Genomic DNA, 23,803 nt, shown 5'->3' with positions numbered 1-23,803 from the left:
GTGTGAACCCCTCCACTTAATTAAACAAAACAGCCCCAGGGGAAGCAGTTCCCTGGGCCCTAAAGACTAGGGAAAGGGGTATGCTCCCACCAGCCCCAATATTTTCTAAAAAAAGAACTATCAGCTCCCACCATGCCATCTAGCTGCCTTGCAAAGGGGTTGACTGGCCCTACATGTAACCCTCTGCCATGCACTGCCGGAGGGAACCCAATTTTGGATGGGAAGTTATGATGGAGTGGAGGTTAACAGAAATTATTTGTTTGTACCTTTCATTTTTAGATAGAAACTGATAACTTGTGTGGTATTGTAGGTAGAAATTCAGAAATGCAGATTATATCATCCTTGTTCGTTACCCTGTGGTGGGTGTTGTCTTAATATGGGTGGCCTGAGTCAACTGTTGTCTAATTAAATCACACAAAAGCTTATTATAGACATTGGAGAGTGATGGTCTGAGGAGGAAGTCTTCCACATTTCACGAAGATACAGGTTCAACCATGTGAACAGAGGCAATCCCTCTTAGCATCATACCGCCAATGACTATCTGAGTTTTCATGATGTTTAATAGGATCTTATGATTGACAGTGCTGATAACAACTGAGTGGTCAAGGAGAATTACAAGGCTAGAATCTCCATTGTTTAAGATGTGCACATATATAAACTTACGCAAAGGAATTCTGGAGCCAATTGGGCCCAAAACCAAATGGATTATCACCCAAAACATTTTTTGTTTTGAATATATTTTGTACGTTGAGCGGGGATATAGGCAGTTTGCAGGATGAGGGACAGCTACCAAAAATTGGTGGATATTGTTAGGTGACTCTAGCTAGTAGAGAGCTTTTTAGGTGAGGTGAAGCATTGTCTGAATTTTACGTAGGGTCTCTGGGAATTCTTGTTAAAGAAATGTGCTGTTTTGTGCCATATATGTTCCGCTCTACCTCAAGATACACCATTTTAGTGTATAACTAAGTGCTGAACCCATGCCACCAATCACTACATTTTCAAGGAAAAATAGTGGCTTGATTTGGACGTGATGAGTTTGGGAGCTAGGGATCAGCTCAAATTGAGAGATTCTTCATTGTCGTTCATCCAGTTTCTCCTTGTTAGCGTTTAGTGGATGGTACCTTACCTTTTTTAGAAAGTTCTCACTATAGATAGCTTTAGCTGTCTGTTGCAAGAGCCGTTTGTCTTTAGTATAGCATAGAGAGATAGCCCTTTGCAGTCATTGACCATCAACTGTTAATCCTAGTTTGCCATTGTTTTGATGGGCTGTCCATTAAGGCCCTGGTATTTTGAGGATGTTTTTATTAAGTACTACTTCTGTTAAACTGATAAGCAGATGCAACGTGAGCTGCAGGTTAAAATGGAGTCCCAGTGTGTATTCTGTGATGCATTTACTTTGTGGGAACAGATACTTTTTCATTGGTGATTCCCAGCTGTTTGAATGTTTAAGCCTGTAATAAAATAAGGGCACAGTTCTTTCCACTTATTGTCATTCAGAATACATTTATTTTAACTGTTTATTTTTGTTCACAAAATAAAGATGGGCATCTACATATGCTTTCTTAATCATACAACAGAATTTTTGTTTTGTCAGAAAATTAATAGTACATATTTATTGGCCCTACTAGGAGTTAGTCAGACACTGTTCTGCCATTGAGTTTTCGGCAGTCAAACCCCTACCTCTTTGGTGGTTCGACCTCCCAATCAGGAGTTGGGTGGTGACACTGGCTCAGGACCACCGCCACCGCTGACATTACTGCTACAGTGGCAATGGCAGCAGAGGTGGCCCATGGAGGTGCACCCGCATCAAACATGGCTGGGCTGATCAGGACCTGCCTTATCACCGACCTTCACCTAGCAGGGTCCCTGTTGGCTGAATGCAGGTGGTATGCCAGGGATTGGTCACAACAATGGCCTTGGGCAATTCTGCTGTCCCCAGTTGTGAGCTGAAGCTCACTAGATGCCCCCAGTGCTGGCTGGTTGGATGCATGCACTCTGTCACTTGCTAAGGACACAGTGCGATGGACTGGCTGGCGGCACCGCAACATGGCCGGCATTGGCGTCAGGCTCTTATTGGAGCTGAGGCATGCTGCCACCATGACTGTAAAGCCAACACACTGCCAGCCCCGAAGGAACATCGGAATGCAGCAGCGGGATGCCACTGCATTGCCTGTTCCGACCACCGTGGGCTGGGGGTGTGCCACCTAACTCATAATCGGGCCCTTAGTTCTCAGTAACAGTGCTATGATGTGTAAGCAAGAAGTCCAGAAAATGCATTAATAGGGCAAACGTAATCATCAGACAACAATTATATGTTCTACCATAACAACCCCCCCAAACCTAACTTAACATACTTACCTAACACACCTACAATGTAGAACTACTACGTCTACCTACCAAACTTAATCTAACCATAACTAACCTATGATACCTAACCAATCATACCTAACCTACCTGCCAAACCAAACATAACATACTTACCAAATCTATGTACCATACCGATTTACTTGCCATGGCTAATTTCCTGCCATACTAAATCTATCTGACATATTTACCAAACATACCTATCATACGTACCTCATCTACCAGTCCTACCTAGCAATCCTGCCACATTTAAACATAATGGGCAAATGGCTCTGTGAATGAAGGATGGATTGTGTAAGATACTGAGAAATGGTGTGGTAACAATGGACCACTAAAAATAGGGTAACATGTAATTCCATTTTTTTAATAAGGTAAGGGATTATGAAAAGATGCTGAATAATTTATGAAGGGAAGAATTTTAAACAGAGTGTTTTCCGAGATTATCAGAGAATTGGTTAATAAAGTAAAGTGCACTGAAATGTGTATTTGGAAAAGTACACTGTGGGCAATGAAACCAACAAGACAAAAATACATGGAATTCAAAAGCATTCCAATGTTTCCTTCTCAGATCCAAACTCCCATATTTAATAAGAGAATTGGAAATTACTTCACAGATTAGTGGTCAAACACTGTCTTGGACAGGAAAGCTCTGGCAACATATGGAAACACTTGGGATATGAATATCTTGGTTAGAAATTGATATAACTCTACCTTCACCTATTGTCACAGGAAAATGTCATCTCTGATGCTCCGCACAATCACACTTTTCCTCTAAACTCACTCCCCGACATTTTGGACTATGTGCAAGGCAGCCAGTGGGAATATTGCAGGGGTGCCTCAGTCAAGAGGATGTTGACATGAGTCATTGCTCCTGGGAAAAGCAGATGGGAAGCCTTCCTGCAATCCAATGACAACCTGTTCATGTCTTCTGATGTGGTACCAGATGGCGATGGCATCTCATCTACATAAAAAAGGCCTCTCTGGTGATTTCGGTATGCAGATGCAACAGTATTATACCTGACCTAAGCTTCAAGTTTATCAGGATGACTCTGAGCAAAATGAAAAAAATGAAAAACCAAGAAGGGGGCATAAATGCAGCAATATATCCTAAAGAATGTGCACTGGATGGGTATTCTTTACAGGACATCAAAAATTGAAGACAACTTCTGAAAATGCACACGTCATAAATGTTTTGAAATTCATATTTGAGTTGATCTTGCACTATAGTGGTAATTGGTTCAAAAGGTAAGCAATAAGCACCAGAAACATGTTTCAACTGTGAAGTGTGAATTTTCAAAGTATAAGTGAACTTTAAATAAAAAGGACCCAAAATATAATGTCCGAAATTTCACTGAAAGATGAACAGGAAGAAATCAATAAAATATTCAAACCTACTCACCAGGAAGAAGTCAGTCATGACTTAAAAGTATATTCTTTTATCCTTTTTATTGAATCATGTAGAATATAAGAGACTGTTTCTCTTTGTTTCAGTAAGTGCTTCAAATGATTTCTGGCAGTGTTAATTAGGGAATCCATAAGGACTGAAGAAAGAAAAATCCTTGGTTACAAACCCTGTAAGTAGGCCATAGCAGCAATTAGCTATAGTGGCACTATAATGTGTAATAGTATAAAACAGTTAACAGGCTCAGTCATCCTGGGAAGAAGATAGGTAAAAACGAAGCTACTTCTTAAGGCTCTGAGTGGCTTCCTTTGTCCGTTGGCTGAGGGTGATAACTAAAAGAAAATGCTTGTTCGCTTGTTATTTAACTAGTGTCTTACAACAGCTTTTCAGAATTGAGCTAGGTATTTGATTCCTCTATCAGAAATTAAAGTGTGTTGCAAACCATGACGATGATAGATATCGGTCCAGAAACACTGAACCTCCTCCTCAACTGAGGGTAATTTGGGTAGATGATAAAAATGTGCCAAGCTGGAAAAGTATTAACTATTGTCATAATGCCTCAATATTGATTTGAATATGATCAGTTATAAAACCAATACATAACACATGCACTGGCTATACAGCTACAAGTAAAAGTTGCACACATCCAAAACGTTTGGAATGTAAAGACCTATTTTGAGCACACATTCCAATACATCAAAATAAACTGCAGGCCACCCAAAAAGAATGGAGAACAAGTTCCAACCCTGTTTTGACTCATCTATGGCCTGAAAATAGATGCATCATGGCACTCTTCCATTACTTCAAGCTGCAATTCATGAAGTCATTGATAGTGAAGAGTATAGCTTGTAGGCTAACATATAAATTGTATTATGTAAGGGGAGTTAAAGGATGAGGGATTTTCTGCTCCACAAAAATGTAATTGTTATTGATATGCTTTAACGTTTTCCAAGAAAAACTAACAATACAAACCAAATGATGTAAAATATAATTAGTTGATTGTAGGAAAATGGCTCCCTGTTGCAATTACCCCCCACTTTGTGCCTGATATTGATGCTGACTTGACTGAGAAGTGTGCTGGGATCCTGCTAACCAGGCCCCAGCACCAGTGTTCTTTCACTTTTAAATGTACCATTGTTCCCACAATTGGCACACCACTGGCACACAGGTAAGTCCCTTGTAAAAGGTACTAGTGGTACCAAGGGCCCTGTGACCAGGGAAGGTCCCTAAGGGCTGCAGCATGTGTTGTGCCACCCCAAGGGTCCCCTCACCTAACACATGCACATTGCTACTGCAGATTGTGTGTGTTGATGGGGAGAAAAAGGCAAAGTTGACATGGCATGCTCCTCAGGGTGCCATGCCCACTAAACACTGCCTGTGGCATAGGTAGGTCACCGCTCAAGCAGGCCTTACAGCCCTAAGGCAGGGTGCACTATACCACGGGCGAGGGCATAGCTGCATGAGTACTATGACCCTACAGTGTCTAAGTCCATTTTTAACATTGTAAGTGCAGTGTGGCCATATTAAGTATATGGTATGGGAGTTTGTCAAAACGAACTCCACAGTTCCATAATGGATACACTGAACACTGGGAAGTTTGGTATCAGAATTCTCAGAACAATAAACCCGCACTGATGCCAGTGCTGAATTTATTAAAAATGCACACAGAGGGCATCTTAGAGATTCCCCCTGTATTATACCCAATCCTTCAGTGCAGGACTGATTGGTCTGTGCCAGGCTGCCACTGAGATGAGTTTCTGATCTCCTGGGGTGAGACCTTTGTGCTGTCTGGGGCCAGAAACAAAGCCTGCACTGGGTGGAACTGTAACACCTAGCAGTGAGGCTCAAAGGCTCAGGCTTCATGTTACAATGCCCCAGGGCACTCTAGCTAGTGGAGATGCCCGCCCCCCCCGATACAGCCTCCACTTTTGGCAGCAAGTCTGGGGAGATAATGAGAAAAACAAGGAGGAGTCACCCCCTCAGCCAGGTCCAGCCCTAAGTTGACCAGAGCTGAAGTGACCCTCTCCTTCGAAAATCCCTCCATCTTGTTTTGGAGGATTCCCCCCAATAGGATGAGGGATGTGCCCCCCCTCCCCACAGGGAGGAGGCACAAAGAGGGTGTAGCCACCCTCAAGGACAGTAGCCATTGGTTACTGCCCCCCAGAACTAAACACACCGCTAAATTGAGTATTTAGGGGCAACCCTGAACCCAAGAAATCCGATTCCTGCAACCTGAAACAAGAAGGACTACTGACCTGAAACCCCGGAGACGACAACTGAATTGTCTCTAGCCCTACTGGCCTGTCTCCAGACTCAGAGAACCTGCACGGCGACGCATCCAGCGGACCAGTGACCTCTGAGGACTCAGAGGACTGACCTGCACCTAAAGGACCAAGAAACTCCTGTGGACAGTGGCTCTGTTCAAAACTGCAACAAAGAAACCATCTTTAAAGAGACTCCAGCCTCACTCAGGAAGAGTGAGTCTCCACACTCTGCACCCGACGCCCCCGGCTCATGTCCAGAGGAACCAACACCACATAGAGGACCCCCAGGCGACTCCCATGATGTGGACACCGTGAGATGACCTCCCTGCACCCCCACAGCAACGCCTGCAGAGAGGATCCAGAGGCTCCCCCTGACCTGACATCAGGAAGAGGTGAAATGCCCTCAGGGGGAACGTCTGTTCCATGGCATCTTGGCACCAGGTCACGGTTCTGAAGAGTGGCAGTAAGTTCTCATCCCTCCCCCTACTTTCAGCTCTTGGGAGGAGAAGGTCTTGAATATCCTGCATCCTGAGTGCCTGATGGGAATACCTGGGGGAGTGAAGTCTGGAAAGTACCCACAACATTCATGTCACAAAATTGTCTAGTACTGCATGTTCCTTCACCACCTAGACCCAATCCATTTAGCACACAACCCACTACAACTCTGTCCTTATCACCTAATAACCCTCTCTGGCATTCCACATGTCCACTAAACTCATCTGGCCCCACAACCCTTGGAAATGGCATGTGAAGTACTGGCTAATTATAGCATTACAACTCCCAGAGTGCAATATGCCAAAATTTTCAAAACCTGGACACCGCACCAAATATTACATGTTGTGCATGTTAAACTAATTTTCTATCTACACCATCATGATTGTTCTAGTGTGGAGCAGTACATGGCAATGACAGCAATGCAATGGCTCACTCACACCAGTGTCCCAAGCAAAACACAGCTATAGCTGAGTGCCCAGTTAAAGTGGCCACAGATTAAAGGTCCCAAGCAAGAAATATTCTCACCTGGTTTGGAAATTCAGCTGGCTGAGTGGATGCATATACAGTGCATCCTGATACAGGTAAATGCCCATTGCTTACTCATATACACTGTTCCTACAGGGATACCGATGTGCATTGTACAGCTTATTTGTGCCATCTATCATGGCAGACAGTTCACGAGGTAACAGAGGTGAACATCCATGTCAGTAATTAGATAATATCAGATGCCATCAGCAGTACAAATAATACCAACCTAGTCTAACAACTCAATACACGGAGTATGGAATTCAAATCACAGAGTTGTATGTTGCTCTAAGTTATTCTGTGCAGGTGCTGTCAATGTCATTGCTGGGGATCATGTTAAGACGCTGTCTGCATCACACACAACTGCAACCATACTAATTTAACGTGAGCTCTGTATTTCACTTCTTCCACAGGCAGCCTTACCATTGTCACCATGAAGAGGATACCAGAGATTGTCACTACCCCTCTGGATGAAGGTCCCAGTGAATACAACACCCCTGAATGTCTGGACACTGATGATGAACCTGGCCCATCTGAGACACCTGGTCAGTCAACAACTGTCAGCCTCACCCTGCCCACATCAACTCCTCCCAGCCTGTTGCATCTACATCACAGGCACCCATTCACCCCAAAACCTGTGTCCCAGGGACTGTTTCATCCATTGTGTGCTCCACAGTGGAGGTACTTGAGTCTCATGTTGCCACCCTGACAATGATGGACCTGCCACCACTGGGAGTGGGTACACTGTGCCAGGGGCACAGGCACATGGGGGTAGGGTGTGTGGAAGGGTGTAGGAAAATACCATCTTGCCTGGCATGTTACCCCCATTTTTACTTGTGTGTCAGTTTGTTTTTGCCTGTCTCACTGGGATCCTGCTAGCCAGGACCCCAGTGCTCATAGGTTGTGGCCTAAATGTGTTCCCTGTGTGGTGCCTAACTGTGTCACTGAGACTCTGCTAACCAGAATCTCAATGCTTATGCTCTCTCTGCTTTTAAAATTGTCACTGCAGGCTAGTGACCATTTTCACCAATTCTGATTGGCACACTGGAACACCCTTATGATTCCCTAGTATATGGTACCTATGTACCCAGGGTATTGGAGTTCGAGGAGATCCCTATGGGCTGCAGCATTTCCTTTACCACCCATAGGGAGCTCAGACAATTCTTACACAGGACTGCCACTGCAGCCTGAGTGAAATAACGTCCACATTATTTCACAGCCATTTTACACTGCACTTAAGTAACTTATAAGTCACCTATATGTCTAACCCTCACTTACTGAAGGTTAGGTGCAAAGTTACTAAGTGTGAGGGCACCCTGGCAGTAGCCAAGGTGCCCCCACATTGTTCAGGGCAAATTCCCCAGACTTTGTGGGTGCGTGGACACCATTACACGCGTGCACTACATATAGGTCAATACCTATATGTAGCTTCACAATGGTAACTCAGAATATGGCCATGTAACATGCAGTTTTCCCCCTTGCAAAATCTGGTATTAGGGTGCCAATCCCATGCATCCCCGGGGCTCCAGCAACTAGCTCTCTGGGGTTTTCACTGCAGCTACCTCTGCTGCCAACCCACAGACAGGCTTCTGCCCTCCTGGGGTCTGGGCAGCCCAGGAAGGCAGAACAAAGGATTTCCTCTGAGAGAGGGTGTTACACCCTCTCCCTTTGGAAATAGGTGTTAAGGGCTGGCGAGGAGTAGCCTCCCCCAGCCTCTGAAAATGCTTTGAAGGGCTCATATGGTGCCCTCCTTGCATAAGCCAGTCTCCACCGGTTCATGGATTCCCCCAGCCCCTGCTCTGGCACGAAACTGGACATCACCACCCCAGGGGTGGTGCCCAGAGCTCCTCCAGTGTGTCCCAGACTTCTGCCATCTTGCATGCAGAGGTGTGAGGGCACAGTGGAGGCCTCTGAGTGGCCAGTGCCAGCAGGTGACGTCAGAGACCCCTCCTGATAGGTGCTTACCTGGTTAGGTGACCAATCCTCCTCTGAGGGCTATTTAGGGTCTCTCCTGTGGGTTTCTCGTCAGATAACGAATGCAAGAGCTCACCAGAGTTCCTCTGCATCTCCCTCTTCGACTTCTGCCAAGGATCGACCGCTGACTGCTCCAGGACGCCTGCAAAACCACAACAAAGTAGCAAGACGACTACCAGCAACATTGTAGCACCTAATCCTGACGGTTTTCTCGACTGTTTCCTGGTGGTTCATGCTCTTAGGGCTGTCTGCCTTCACCCTGCACTGGAGCCAAGAAGAAATCTCCAGTGGGTCGACAGAATCTTCCCCCTGCGAACGCAGGCACCAAACTTCTGCATCACCGGTCCTCTGGATCCCCTCTCATCTTGACGAGCATGGTCCATGGAACACAGGAGCTGGATCTAAGTGACCACAACAGTCCAGTGGGCCTTCTGTCCAAATTTGGTGGAGGTAAGTCCTCCCCACGCCAGACAGTAATCCTGTGTACTGCGTGATCTGCAGCTGCTAGGGCTTCTGTGCACTTTTGCAAGGAATCCTTTGTGCACAGCATAGCCCAGGTCTCCAGCACTCCGTCCTGCATTGCTCAACTCGCTGAGTTGGCCACTGGCTTTGTGGGACCCTCTTTTGTAGTGTTGAGATGACCGCCATGCTCAGATTTCTTGAAGCCCTGTTCAAGTACTTCTGCGGGTGCTGCCTGCTTCTCTGTGGGCTCTCTGTGCTGCTGAGCATCTCCTCTGTCTCCTCCTCCAAGGGATGACCTCCTGGTCCTTCCTGGGCCCAGGCAGCACCCATTTTCTTCAACTGTGACCTTTGCAGCTAGCAAGACTTGTTTGCCGTCTTTCTGCATAGTAACAACTCTGCATCCTCCACCACACAGTGGGACATCTTCTGTGCAAAAGAGAAGTTCCTGGCATCTTCCGTTGTTGCAGAACCTTCCGCTTCTTCCACCCAGAGTCAGTTCTTTTGCACCTTCATCCGCGGTTTAGTGGGCTCCTCCCCCCCCCCGGACACTTGCATGACTCTTAGACTTGGTCCCCTTCCTTTACAGGTCCTCAGGTCCAGGAATCCGTCTTCAGTGTTTTGCAGTAAGTTGTGGCCTTTGCAGAATCTCCTATCACGACTTTAGTGTGTTTCTGGGGAAGTAGGGCAACTTTACTCCTACTTTTCAGGGTCTTGGGGTGGGGTATCTTGGACACCCTTAGTGTTTTTACACTCCCAGCAACCCTCTACACACTACACTAGGCCTGGGGTCCATTTGTGGTCCGCATTCCACTTTTAGAGTATATGGTTTGTGTTGCCCTTAGACTTTTTGCATTCTATGGTATTCTACAGTGTTTGCACTATTTTTCGAACTGTTTATTTACCTGATTTTGGTTTGTGTGTATATTTTGTGTATTTTACTTACTTTCTAAGGGAGTATATTCTCTGCGATACATCGTCACTAAAATAAAGTACCATTACTTTTAGTAACTCTGAGTATTGTGTTTCTTATGAAATAGTGCTATATGATATAAGTGGTATAGTAGGAGCTTTTCATATCTCCTTGTTCCGCCTAAGCTGCTCTGCTATAGCTACCTCTATCAGCCTAAGCTGTTAGAACAATACTAATCTACTAATAAGGGATAACTGGACCTGGCACAAGGTGTAAGTACCAACAGGTACCCACTATAAGCCAGGCCAGCCGCCTAGAAAGGGATGCTGTGGGCCAGAGGATGGGGTCCCAAAAGAGACAATACTGACCAGGAAATCATCTCCCAAGTCTTGGGATCCTACCAAACCTCCCAAGGCATGATCGGTCAAGTTATCACCATGTTTTGGGAAATCCAAACGATGCAGAAAGATATCCACCAGGAAGTCATGCAGCAGTGGCAGGCACAAAAAGGCCATGACTTCCTTTGCAAGGGGTGCTGATATACATGAATACAACACTGAGTAGATTGTTACTCAACATCTGACCCCTTCCACTAGCAATGAAACATCAAGCCCTTCCACATCTGTGGCTGCTAGTGGAGTGGAGGCCCTGCCAGGGGAAGGACATGCCTCAGACACCCCACCCTCTGTAGCTGAAGAAGCCCACGCAAACGCATGACTGAGAGTAGCATCAGGATGTTTGCTAAGGTGTCACACAATGCCAAAATGCTAAACCACAGGATGCAGAAGTTAGGGTCATTTAGTCTACCAACAAGGCAGGAGGCATACAGAGTGGTCCTTTGTATAAACTGGTAAAGCCTTATCACATACCCATACCATAGCTTTTATATATTCATATACCATGGTACAGACAGAGACCAGCACTGATGTCCCCAGTCTTGGAACCCTTCACTTACATTGGTCACATACCTGCGGGCTTGTGTTTCACCTATTTCAGACCATAGTGACATGCACATTGGTCCATAAAGTAGGAACACTCTGACAGCTAGGATTAAGATAGATTACATACTACAGAAACCATTGTGGTGGGAGAGGCTATGGTCCTATATTTACACATTTGCCAGGCACATATCCAGATACAAATGACATAATTTGACAACATCCTGTACCCTACAGGTAAACTTGATGGGAAAACACTTTCCCACCCCAGTGTCCTGACAGTCTAACTATGTTTGTTACACTCCACATAATCAAGACTAATGGTACCTGGTTTCCGCCATGTCCACTTCTCATGTCTGTCTGCTTCTGACACTGTCTGTCATTTGGTAAGGATGATGAGCCAAAAACTATCTAGGCAAAACTGTGATTGAAAGAGAAAATGGATAGCAGAATCCACTCCTCAAATCAGAGAAGTCATGTCCACAAGTGTGACTTTGCATCTGTTTTAACAATACATGATACTGTAGACCACTCTGTCCTGTACACATTACAAACTTTCAGTCTGCATGCAAAACTCACTCATAGGCATTGGAGCTATCTGCAGCCCCACAGATTATGCAAGAAAGAACGTGACATGCTATCCATCTACTTCATTTCACAAAATGTTATCACAAAATTACATCAACCTCACATACTTTTTAGTCAGTTGAAGTACTGATTGATGAGCTCTGCCCTAGAGTTTCCTGCTTCATCTTCCTTTGGCTCTTCATCACTTGGCAAATCTGCATTTCCACCGACAGGTTCTGCTGGCTCACCCTCATCTGGTATAAATGGTATCTGTTGTCTCAGGGCAAGATTGTGGAGCATGCAGCAGGCAACTATTATTTGACATACCTTGTTGAGAGAGTAGAGGAGGGCTCCTGCTGATATGTTCAAGCACCTAAATCTTGCCTTCAGGAGCACAAATGTCTGCTCAATGACGCGCCTTGTCCTCCTGTGGGCCTCATTGTAGTGGACTTCCCCTGGTGTGGTTGGGTGCCTCACTGGTGTCAACAACCAAGGACGGTTTGGTTAGCCAAGTCACCTGTGAACATTTTGGTAGAACAACACAAACGTATATGTGGGACATGCAACATTGTGATGGCAGAAAACATACATTGCAAACATACATTTCAATTGTAACTCACCAACTAGCCAGGCCCTCTCTATATGGAATCGTGTCATCAGCAGTGGAACTTTTCTGTTTCACATTATGAAGGAATCATGGACTGATCCTGTATACTTAGCACTGACTTGTGAAATGTACTGGTCTGCTAGACATACCACTTTTATGGAGTGGTAGTTTTTCCTGTTCCTATACACCTGTTCATTGGCACTGGGGGGAACCAAGGCTACATGGGTGCCATCTATGGCTCCAACCACATGAGGAAATGTGTCCCGTTGCATAAAACTCTGCCATCATATAGGACAAATCTGCACGTTGTGGAAACCTGATGTAGCTGTCCAGGTGTTTCAATAATGCAACACAGTACATCCTTCAAAACCAGACTGAACATGGGCTGAGACTTCCCTACAGTTAGGGCCACTGGCCAGGAAGTGTGGTACTGGACATGTAGAAGTGACCTAAGTCCGCCCGGTAGACGTTGTCATGGCGGTAGGCGGTCATGATCATGGTAGAAATTGCCATTTGAAGGCATTGCTGCCTTTGGCGGACTTGGGCCAATGGCGATGTCCACTGGCAGTGACGGTCACGTAGTTGGCGTACGTGACTGCCATCTTCTGCAGTATTGATCACTTGACTCCTGACACTGCTGCCACCAAGAACTCTTCTACCTGAGTGTTCTGCTTCACTAATGACCAAGCTGAAACACTCATGCACTGACAAAAATCTCTGGAATGTGCTTCTTAGTCTAAAGAAGACATTTATTACTTCACTTCACAAGGTTTGTAAAAGGAGAGTAGCATGCTGAAAGTACACGTTTAACAATAGTCACAGCAATTAAATGAAAACATGTACAAATGATTCTCCACAGCAATATACAGAGCAAATATGTGTAGCTATATTATAAGGCACAACAAAGAATGAATTAAAAAATATGCATCATCTGGAGGCAAGGGCATGACTGCTTCATCTCCCTCCTATTCAGCATCAGATCACCAGATCCCAGAATTGATCCAGGAGAGAGAGATCAGTTACCCTCATGGGAAAGATGACACACCCCAGCATCCTGGGCATGTCTGAGGTCTGAATTACTCTCAGTCCCTGATCCATCTGGTCACAGCCTCTTATACTTTGAACAAACAAGAGAGGAACATTCTAGAACCCCCCTCTCACTGCAGAAGTTTATTTATTCCAAAAATACTGATTGCTTTAGGCCAGCTTTGAAAATAACACGTTGAGACTTGGCCAGAATCCCAAGGTGCCACTTAAAAACAAGACCGTTCCCTGCCGTCTTAGTACATTCTCATCAGCCTAAGCCCCTGGGTGGCAAAAAACAGAAAAAATTAAAACATGAGCACATTGTACAACGTGGAAAACTACTTGGAGATTTTAACATGGCGGTGGCTAATGCTAAAATAAAGTCAATAGGCAAAATTAAGCTGGTGGTCACTAATGTGAGGGTATGCTGCTAGGATAAGTGCAACATGGAGTCAGCAGTCAAAACATAAATATCATTACACTGAGCTGCTGTGTACTGCCTCTGGGAGCTATCATGCCACGCCTTGCAGGGGGTAGGGTCCCAGCCTTTATAGCTGAAGAGCTGAATAAGCTAGTGGAGGAGGTCCTACCCCTGTATTAACAGCTATATGGTGCACCAGAGGAGCAGGTGAGTCTAATGCAAAACCAATGTGTGATGGGTGTTGTGAGAAATCAGGGCTGATTGCCGAAGCCCCCTGACATTTTGCCCCCATTTTTCACTTTTTGCTGGTGTTTTCCTGACTCTGATGGTGCCCTGGGTACTGCTAACCAGTCCCAGGGCCTGTGCTCTGCATAAATGAGTATGCAAATTATGCTAATTATAATTGGCTATGTCAACCTACCTATAAGTCCCTAGTATATGGTAGGGCATGTAGGGTTAGGGACCCCAGCATAGATGGTGCCCCCATAGGTCTGTGCTGAGGTGCCCAGTGTCATTTTAAAGGCAGACCTGCATTGCTGGCTGCTTTTAAATTAACATTACATGCAAATTCGACTTTGAAATTAAAAGTAGTTCCAAAGTCTTTGGCCACCTTATTCTTACATATGTCACCCCTAAGGTGTGCCCTATGTGCCCCAAGGGTTGGGTGCCATGTAACTATAAACAGGGACCTTATAAAAATAATCTTATAAGCCCTGGTGAGGTAAAACTGACAAATGTCTTTTTCCCTCTTTGTAGTGAATGGCCTCCGTAGGCTAGAATGGTGAGACTTTATTTTAATTCATGAAGTCCCCTTAAGTGACAGATACCACAAGTTTGGTATCAAATTAATTGCTATAGTAAATCCCACAACTTACAATTGTTGAATTTAATATAATTTAAAGAGTTTTAAACTTTACGTAAAAAGTTGTCAACTTCAGTCCTGTAGTGCTTTGCTCTGAGTGGCAAGCCTCTGGCTACCTGGCCAGGCTGCTTTGATGAGGTGTGAAGTAGCCTTGGCACAGCACAATGGAATGTGCCTGGGGGAGGAGTACTTCCCTCAGCAGATGGAAAAGCAGGAAGGGGGAGGGCTGCCAAACTGGTCTTCAAAGGCAGGGAAGGACATTTGGAGTAGCCCAGCACCTCTCTCACATCCTATAAACCCAGACAATTAGGTGCCCCCCTAATTAGATTAGGAGAGGACAGTAGAAGAGTGTGTTTAAGATTTGTAGCCACACCAGTGGGTGGGTTCAGCCAGATGTAACCTCCAAAAATCAGTTTCAGCCATGATGGATTTGTGTGGAATTATGCTCCCTGGGATTGATTTTTTCCACACTTCCCATGAAGTAGTCACCACAGGGGGATGGACCCTGCATCTGATTGGAGAACCAGGACCCCCCTGTTTTTCACACAGGAGCAAGGATAAAACTGGCAGACCTGCACCCACACCTCAGATCGATACCAGATTCCAGTATAGAAGACCTACAGAAGAAGAATAACTGCCTTGCTGGAACCCTGACCTGCACCTGGACACTGCACTCTGGAGGACTGCAACAGCTGCACTCTTGAGCTCCACCACAAGAAGGACTTTGCCTGGCCTCAACTGGTTCAAGGAGGGACTCTCTGTTTGCTACAGGTGAAAACGTGCTAACCAGAGTGCCCTGCACCAACTCCTGAAGAAACTGACCAGCTGACCACTGTCCAGTGACCATTTTGGACTTTGCACCGGGTGCATTCTGGAAGTTGTAGTCCGCACCCTCAAGGAGCATCTCGGAGCTTCTGGAGCCTTAGGGTGAGCTGTGGATCTCAAACGAACCTTAAAAGAAGTCGGACAAAAGATATGCAGTAAGCTCATCCGCAACGCACCATCCCTATTTATACCTCCTAGTACATGAGTATAAGTAAAAAACATGGAAAGTGTTATAAAAATTTCAAAGAGTGTGCAACTACACCATAGTTCTTACTGCAATAAAGAACTCGGCAGGGCTGAATAACAGCTCTACTAAGAAATGCTCAAAAAGGCGATGCACTGCAAACTGTACTGAGGACAATATACAAATGGACAGAGGCAGTGTAACAATGTAAAAGAAAAAGTATATCTGATTTAATATTTCGTTAACAGTCCAAAATATTGTCTATTATACCACCCAAGTGGGCAGTGTAGATTATGAGCGCAAATAATATACAAACAAAACACAAAAAGCCTTATGTCCTTGCAATCGTAACTAATTCATGAACAGGTGATGAGTTCACGATGAATGGCCAACGCGTTTCACCCAGCATAGGGCTTCTTCAGGGCTGTAACATAACCAGCGAAGACATGTATATTCTATACACTAGTGCAAAAAGAGTGGATAGATGTATGAAAGTAAACATACAACAGCCAGAAAATAAGTGTATAGGAAAAGATCAATCAGAAAAGATCAGTCAAGAATGTGTGTACCAACATGTATTTACCTCATTGTAGTGAATGGCCTCCACAGGCTAGTATGGGGAGACTTTATTTTAATTTAAAAAGTCCCCTTAAGTAACAGATACCTCAAGTCTGGCATCAAATGAATTGTTATAATAAATCCCACAACTTCCAGTTGTTGGATTTAATATAACTTGTTCAGGTAAATAGTTTTAAACTTTAACTGAAAAGTTGCCAACTTCAGCCCTGCAGTGTTCTTGCTGCTTTGCTCCGATTGGCCAGCCTCTGACAGCCTGGCCAGGCTGCCTTGATGAGGTGTGAAGTGGCCTGGCTCCACACAAAGAGATGTGCCTGGGGGAGGAGATCTCCCCTTAGTAGATAGGGAAACAGGAAGGGGGAGGGCTGCCAACCTGGTCTTCAAAGGCAGGGAAGGACATTTGGAGCAACCCAGCACCACTCTCACATCCTGCAAACCCAGATAATTAGGTGCCCCCTTGATTAGATTAGGAGAGGGCAGCAGAGGGGTGTGTTTAGGATTTTTAGCCACACCAAGGGGTGAGCTCAGCCAGATGTAACCTCATCACAAGTACAGGATCCCACCACTGCGCACCAAAAATATTGGAAAATGGGTTATTGGTAAGGGCAGGTAAGTACCTACACTTATCAATAGGCCACTAACCTCCACTTAGGTCCAGTTAGGTCTCAGTAAATTAAACCTAGATCAACCCTTGGTAGCTTGGCAACGAGGGACAAGGCTTAACTTAGGAGACAAAGCATAAAGCTTTCAAATATCACAAAACAGTAATTAAATAAAACACAGGAAACGAGGCCTCCACACTAATGGAGGCCTCACCCTATGTCTTCCATCTCCCCTCCACCTTCTTTTTCTCATTCCCAAACCCCTCTCCCCCAACCCAGCTGAAGTACACAAATAGATAAGCATGCATCCACCATAACATCTAAGGGTAGCTCAGACAAACACAAGTACCACAAGACACACCACTGGCATGAACACAAGCAACATGCACCTGCACACACATCGACAGTAATAACCACCCCAGCATCACTGATAGCACACCTGAGACGCCTGTAGACAAAACACCAAGATTCACAGATCCAGCCACTATACTTATTTTACCCACAGACAACACCATAGCAGACCCTCAGACATCTACCCCAGTCACCACATCTGCAGACACACAACCACAGACGCCTAAATGCAGCACATCTACCATACCTGTAGTCACCACTACATCAAACACTTACCAATCCACCATGGCATCTCCCAGCACCTCCACCTCCTTCCTCCCAACACACAAAAATGCCCACACTTACCCACCCAACACACACCCACCACCCACAAGCATAACTCGCACAAACATGGCCCCAAGACACCCACACCAATACCTCAGAAACCCACTCCCTCTCCCTCCTCACCCAAACCCTTTTGCTATGACTGTCCCCCTATGTGAAATCTTTCCTTTCTGAATTTACCATTTTCCCTACTCATCCCCCACCCGTGATACCTGTAAATGCTCATTGTCCCTCCCCCAGTCTGGCCCTTCCACCTCCAAGACCTCCACTGCCCTGTGCAAGTTCTCTTGCCCCTCTGCCTGCCAAGAAGTCAACCCCTCCACATAAAAAACACTCCTCCCCTAAACCTAATTCCAAACCCAAGCCCCCCTCCCAATTCTGAACCAAAAGCCCCCCGCCAAAACCCCAAACCCCCCTTTCTACCCTCCCCAGATAACCCTTGAGGTGCCTGCCTGCCCCATTGATGCCCCTTCCTGTGGAGGTTACATGACTGTCAGGAGTAAAGGTTGGGGGAGCACATCTGTGCACTGTGTGCATACAGCATGTCTGCATCAAAGACTGACCTATGGCATTTGTTTTTCTTATATTTTTGCCTTACAATAATTTTTGAACCAACCAGTGGTTGGTTTCCTGGTTACATCTTTGTTGTGCATTTCTTTCCCCGGTATGGAGTTGTTCCTGTCTGACACTAGTTGTGTGTGTGTGTGTGTTGTGCTTGGGCGACGTTTGTTGTTTGGGCAATATGTGAGGTTGCGTCCAGTGATTTTGTCCAAATGTCGTTGGGTATGTGTTGTGTCATGGACATTTGTGTGTTGGACTAGCTGTGTTGGTATTGTGTGTTGTTGGTGTTGTGATGCACTTGTTGGTGTGTTGTGTGGCTTTGTGTCTATTGATTGTGTGTGTGTTATGTGCACAATATGTTGCTCACAGAGTTCTATGTAGGTCCATCAGTAATTAGTATGGATATGTATTGTATGTGTGTTTTGCCTGTTAGTGTTACGTTGTGAAATCTGTGTTATGTGTCCTTGCCACGTGATTGTATATGGTGAGGATATGTTGTTTTTGTGATGTGTTGTGTGGTAGTGTGTGAGTGTGGCCTCATGCGTTTTTTCTGTGCATACCTTTATGTGTTTGTGACATTTGTGTGGGTATGTGGGTGGCCATGGTGTATTTGCTATGTATATGTGAATGTGTGTGTAGCTGTCTGTGAGTGTGCATGTTAGTGTGCAGTTACGTTTGAGTGTCTCCCTTGCAACCCCTTCCCAAATGTATGTTGAGGGTGTGTGTGTATGTACAAACATTGTCAATATACAACAATAACAGGTAAGAGTGTGTATTTATGGTTGACATCGTAATCTCAGATTCCAAAGTTGGCGGGGAAGCAGGAGCAGCAGAAAGACGTGTAGTTCTGGCTCCATGGCAGCTCCAGACGAGTATGGCTTCCTGAAGGTGAGTGTCTCCTTTTATGCAGTTGGTTTCTGCCTGGGGTTCCGTAAAGGTGCAACATGGTATCCACCAGCCTGCAGGTGGCTGCCATCGTCCGTGGCTGCCAGACCACAGTGGCGGTGCTGGCGGTGCTTTAGTTGTATTCTGTTGTGAATACCGCCATGGTCATATTATGGCGGTCTTCTCCGCCAGCCTGTTGGCGGTGCGACTGTGAACATGGCAGTCCTGGTACCACCAAACTCATAATGAGGCCCGGAGTCTAGTATAATCTTCCAAGATGATGAATACAAAAGGGAACCATATTGCAGCAAAAAGCAGCAAACATCAGGGACAAAATGTATCTAAAATGAACAATGAACATAACAAAAATTAGGTGATTAGAAGCATTATATTGCAATCTTCTCAGAGCAAAGTCCCCATGTAAATGATTTTACAGAAAATAGTAGAATACCATCCTGGACAGGTAATCACTGACTTTACAAACTAGATAGAAAATCATCTTGGTTAAATATGAACATAGCCAGAACCAAGCTACCATGGCAGGAGCATGAGGTTGTCTTTCTATGGGAAGCATTAAAAGAGAGATTCAATGGCAGATACCCTGCCCTGGATCCATCTTGCGTTCCTGGAAACCTCACACCACCACAATCTTTCCTCTGAACTCAGCGTGACATGCTAGACTGCCCTCAAAGCAGACCGCTGCCAGTAGGAACATTTCTGGCATTCACAGCCATGTGGATGGAAACAATGGTCCTGGATAAAGCAGAAAGGGAATTCTTTCTGTTTGCCATGCATGCCTGTTTCCCATCTGCGGATGCCGGACCAGGTGAATGCAGAACCAAGGCCACTCTCCATTGACCTCTGTCAGTAGGTTTAACATAAGAGTACCTTTTTCTATGTCTTTCAGAACACACTCTTCAAAGGCAATGCAGGAATTGAAAACATGTCAATTGTGCAGTGCCCGGGATCACAAAATGCAGGTGCTAACGCGTCCCTTTATGATAATTTATTACACATCAGGACTCGTTTTAGGCCAATGAATCTTTTGACCCAGTCGAGAGACATCTTAGGACGAGATAGCTAATCAATAAGTCAATCACTACATCAATAATGTCATCAATATTTATTATAATGATACATTTCACTTTAGTCAAAGTCATTAATCAATTCAAAGCACTACCATGACCATGATCATGAATAACCACACCAGTTTAGTAAAATTGTTATGAGTTTTATTCCCTATTGGTTACAATTCTAAAAGCAGATGTGTTTATCTCAAAACCAAGAAACATAATAGCATAGTCACGATGTGGCAAATTTGATAATATTTAATTAAGGCGAGAATCACAAACATCAAAGCATAACACGGCGTAAACATAGATCAATTTAGCAAAGTGTCAATAACGCGTCAGTTCGACAAGCATAGATTTGGTTGTTTGTCTATTTGCATCAGTTTAGTGAACACCTGTCCTAACCACTGATTAGCATTAGCATGTTGGGCTTCATGCAAAACAATTTAGAACACCAATTTGGAAAACATCTAGCTATGGTTTCTGTCAAAAGTAAGCAGTTGGTACCTAGAAAGGAAAAGCAAACAGACAAATCACAATTGTATTGTCATAGTTACCCTCCAAGGTTTAGGTCAGCACTCAGGTTCAGTCTTCATCTTCAGGACATCAATCAAATCGCTATCATTCAGAACTCAGCTACAGGACAAAATGGGCACTTCCCTCATAAGGAGGTAAAGTGTAAATGGGTAATCTAAGGACGAAGATGGTTTAAGTGAACCAAAGTAAGTCACCAAACAGAGTGACAAGGTTTCTGGATAAAATCAATAGCATTCCCTACCTAATTCTAAATGGCTCCCTGTGCATGGGTTTATATCCCTTTTTCGTTGTACATTCCCCTAAAATTTCAGTGGACATTGGTTATACCCCACTATCTTTAACCTATATGAAAATGAATTAGGTCATTAATCTTTCACCCCATATTATTTTACAAGTCTCTCATTGGTTCTCCTGTTCGATGTCTTCAGAGATAGCACGTCCGGTATGTTTTTATCTTTCTGAAATTCTTTGCACATCTTTTGGTCAGTAGCTCCATTGTCTTTACCGGTTTGAACGACCTTGTACATTACATTAATCTACATTGTTGCATTCTGTCCAATATCACCCTACAAGCAAGGAAGAATTTGTGAGAACGGATCTAGTATGGTTACATTTCAGCTTCTAGTTTGAAGAAAACAAGAGGTCATGTCCTTTTGCGAGTCATCACTCTGCAGGATAGGAAAAATACATTTAATTTGAGAGCCAAGCAGCTAAGCTTCGGCTCATGCTAACTTAAGGCCTACAAGGATTTCAGCACAAATTCAATAATACAATTATTAATAATTAGTATAAACTTATTCAGTATAATATTTTATAAACATTTTAGTCATCATTATTAGTCCACGTATACATTTGGCGGCCACTCCCCGTGGTCACATTTCAGGTACATGTTTAAACAAATACATCAACACAATTACTTAAGTGGCATTATCACACATTAATTCATAAACATTTCAGGTTAATATAGATTATATAAGCTACGCTCTCTCAGTCCCTCCTCTGATGACGTTCGTCATCACACAAACCTTTCCCTTTTTAACCTTTCACTTTTCATTTTTCACCTTGCTCATAATGCGCATTTCAACATCTTGTCCCTAGTGTGAACTTTCCCAAATTTCATTAAACATTTTCTCCCTTTCACTTTCTTCATTCTTCTTATTTCTCTTTGTCCAATTTCTTCTAATTTTGTCATTAATTTTGCATGCTCCCCATAAACCTAATAAACAGGCCAGAACAATTAATAGACCCCCTAATATTTTTGCAAGAACCCCATTCCAAATGTTGATAAACCAGCACCCTACTCTGGCAATTCCTTTTCCCACTTTCTCCCACACTCCAGGTTCCTTCGAATCCTTCAAATCTGCACTATCTCTAATTAGGTTAGTGAGCATACCTCTAATCTTTTTACTACTATCTGGTATATACGAGCAACAATGACGCTCATTGAGCATCTTGCAGACTCCGCCACTCTTTGCTAAAAGAATATCTAAAGCAAGCCGATTTTGAAGAGTCATAGCTCTTTCCACACCAAGTTCAGTATCCATCAGGAGTATAGCCCCTGTAAAGTTTGTCAGCATGTTATCCACAATAGTAGACAACTTTCAAATCTTTATGGAGTTTAGAATAACCTCTACTGAAGGAATTATGGATCCAAATATGTCACCAACGACAGCAGCCTCTGTCTCTCATTTTTGTCTAGCATGTTGTAATTCAGATGCTTTAGGTATTTGTCTTAAGTCATCAATCTGGTAAATCTTTGGGAAAACTAACTATTTTTATACTATGCTCCTTAGCTAATTTGTTCAGAAACTCAATCACTGGTACAAAAGAAAACACCACATCCAAATTTGAATAAAAGTATTGCATATGATCCTGATTATAGAATCTTGTTAGTAGCAAACTACAACTTATCCCGTATGTTAGAGGAAGACTATGATAGGTGACCCCTTCTTGCACTGATGAAGGAATCTTTGTGCACACATAACAATTTTTCGCATCCATAGATTCAACATACTCATTCAGCAAGCGATAGAAGACATTAGTGGAGAGTTCCCCTTTTGAGTTAGTTCCCTCATGCAAGTGTTTTGTATCTTGCTCAAACTTTTCCAACGGTGTTAGTGTTGTAGTCTCAGGTTTTGAAGCATTGTTAGTCGCTTTCTTATCCAACCACGGCATTCCCACAATCACACCTACAATTATTACTGCACATACAATACCTAATATAAGGCTTAACCAACCACACACTATACCCTTCTTGCTACTATCTCTATTATAAGCCATGGTCTGTAAAGAATCAGATAGCAGAATAACTCAAAGAAAAACAATCAACTTGAGGACAATATAAAAGCTCTCTTTTTTTTTCTTGATGTAAAGTCTCTCTCAATCTCTGTGTGTATTTACAGCGTTTCACTCATTCCAGGACCCTTTTTGTCAAATCAAGTTAGCAGCTTGTCATAATCGGGTTTCAAAGTCAATTAAGTTATCAGTGTCATATCCGGTAATTTATAAGTCTCTTTCTCAGTTTTTCAGCTTTCAATTTCAATTTCAGTTTTAACACAGTCTCTTTCTCTGATTGATTTCAGGTACCGTAGTATTGGCCTGGTACTTCTCCATCAAAACAGAATGCTAAGAATTCTTGTTGCCATTCAGATGTCGTATGCCCATTCAGGACCTTATTTGCAGTTCTCTTTCTTTTCAACCTGCGTTCGCTTTGCAATTTTCCTTCACTTAGATCCTCTACTCGGGATGTATCAGTTTCTTCTGTTATTGTTTCACCTGGTACGACCTTTTCTTTTGCAGCCTGCTTCTCTGGCCAGTTATCATCCTTATGCGTCTTCTTCCTGCTTTTCCATACAGGACGCTGAACAGCACCCTCCTCTTGTACTATGGTGTTTTCTCTTGATGGACCTGCAACTGGCTCACGGGATACCGGTGTGCTTTGGCCTCTCTCTACTATTTCTCCTTCTTCTTCTTCTGGGTCTGTTACAGGTTCAAGCTCTAACCTGTATCCGTCTACTTCTGGGAGAACCTCTCCTTGATTTTGTTCTCCTGCTGCCTCTACTGAGATAGGC

The 23,803-nt window shown here is 44.1% G+C and overlaps 1 protein-coding gene across 1 annotated transcript in view; it reads left to right on the top strand.

The window, feature by feature from the left end:
• The window catches only part of LOC138301673 (olfactory receptor 10G4-like), a 194,898-nt gene that overhangs the window by 147,679 nt on the left and 23,416 nt on the right, over positions 1-23,803 (top strand). Inside the window, exons 3-4 of the mRNA XM_069242188.1 lie at positions 7,464-7,595; positions 14,712-14,736. Of these exons, the coding sequence (XP_069098289.1) occupies positions 7,464-7,595; positions 14,712-14,736 (157 nt within the window). The remainder of the gene's footprint in view (positions 1-7,463; positions 7,596-14,711; positions 14,737-23,803) is intronic.

This window comes from Pleurodeles waltl, chromosome 6 (genome assembly GCF_031143425.1).
Source record: "Pleurodeles waltl isolate 20211129_DDA chromosome 6, aPleWal1.hap1.20221129, whole genome shotgun sequence".
NCBI classification, from domain to species: domain Eukaryota; kingdom Metazoa; phylum Chordata; class Amphibia; order Caudata; family Salamandridae; genus Pleurodeles; species Pleurodeles waltl.
Note: the sequence above shows the minus strand (reverse complement) of the source record. Positions and strands in the feature narration are given on the sequence as shown.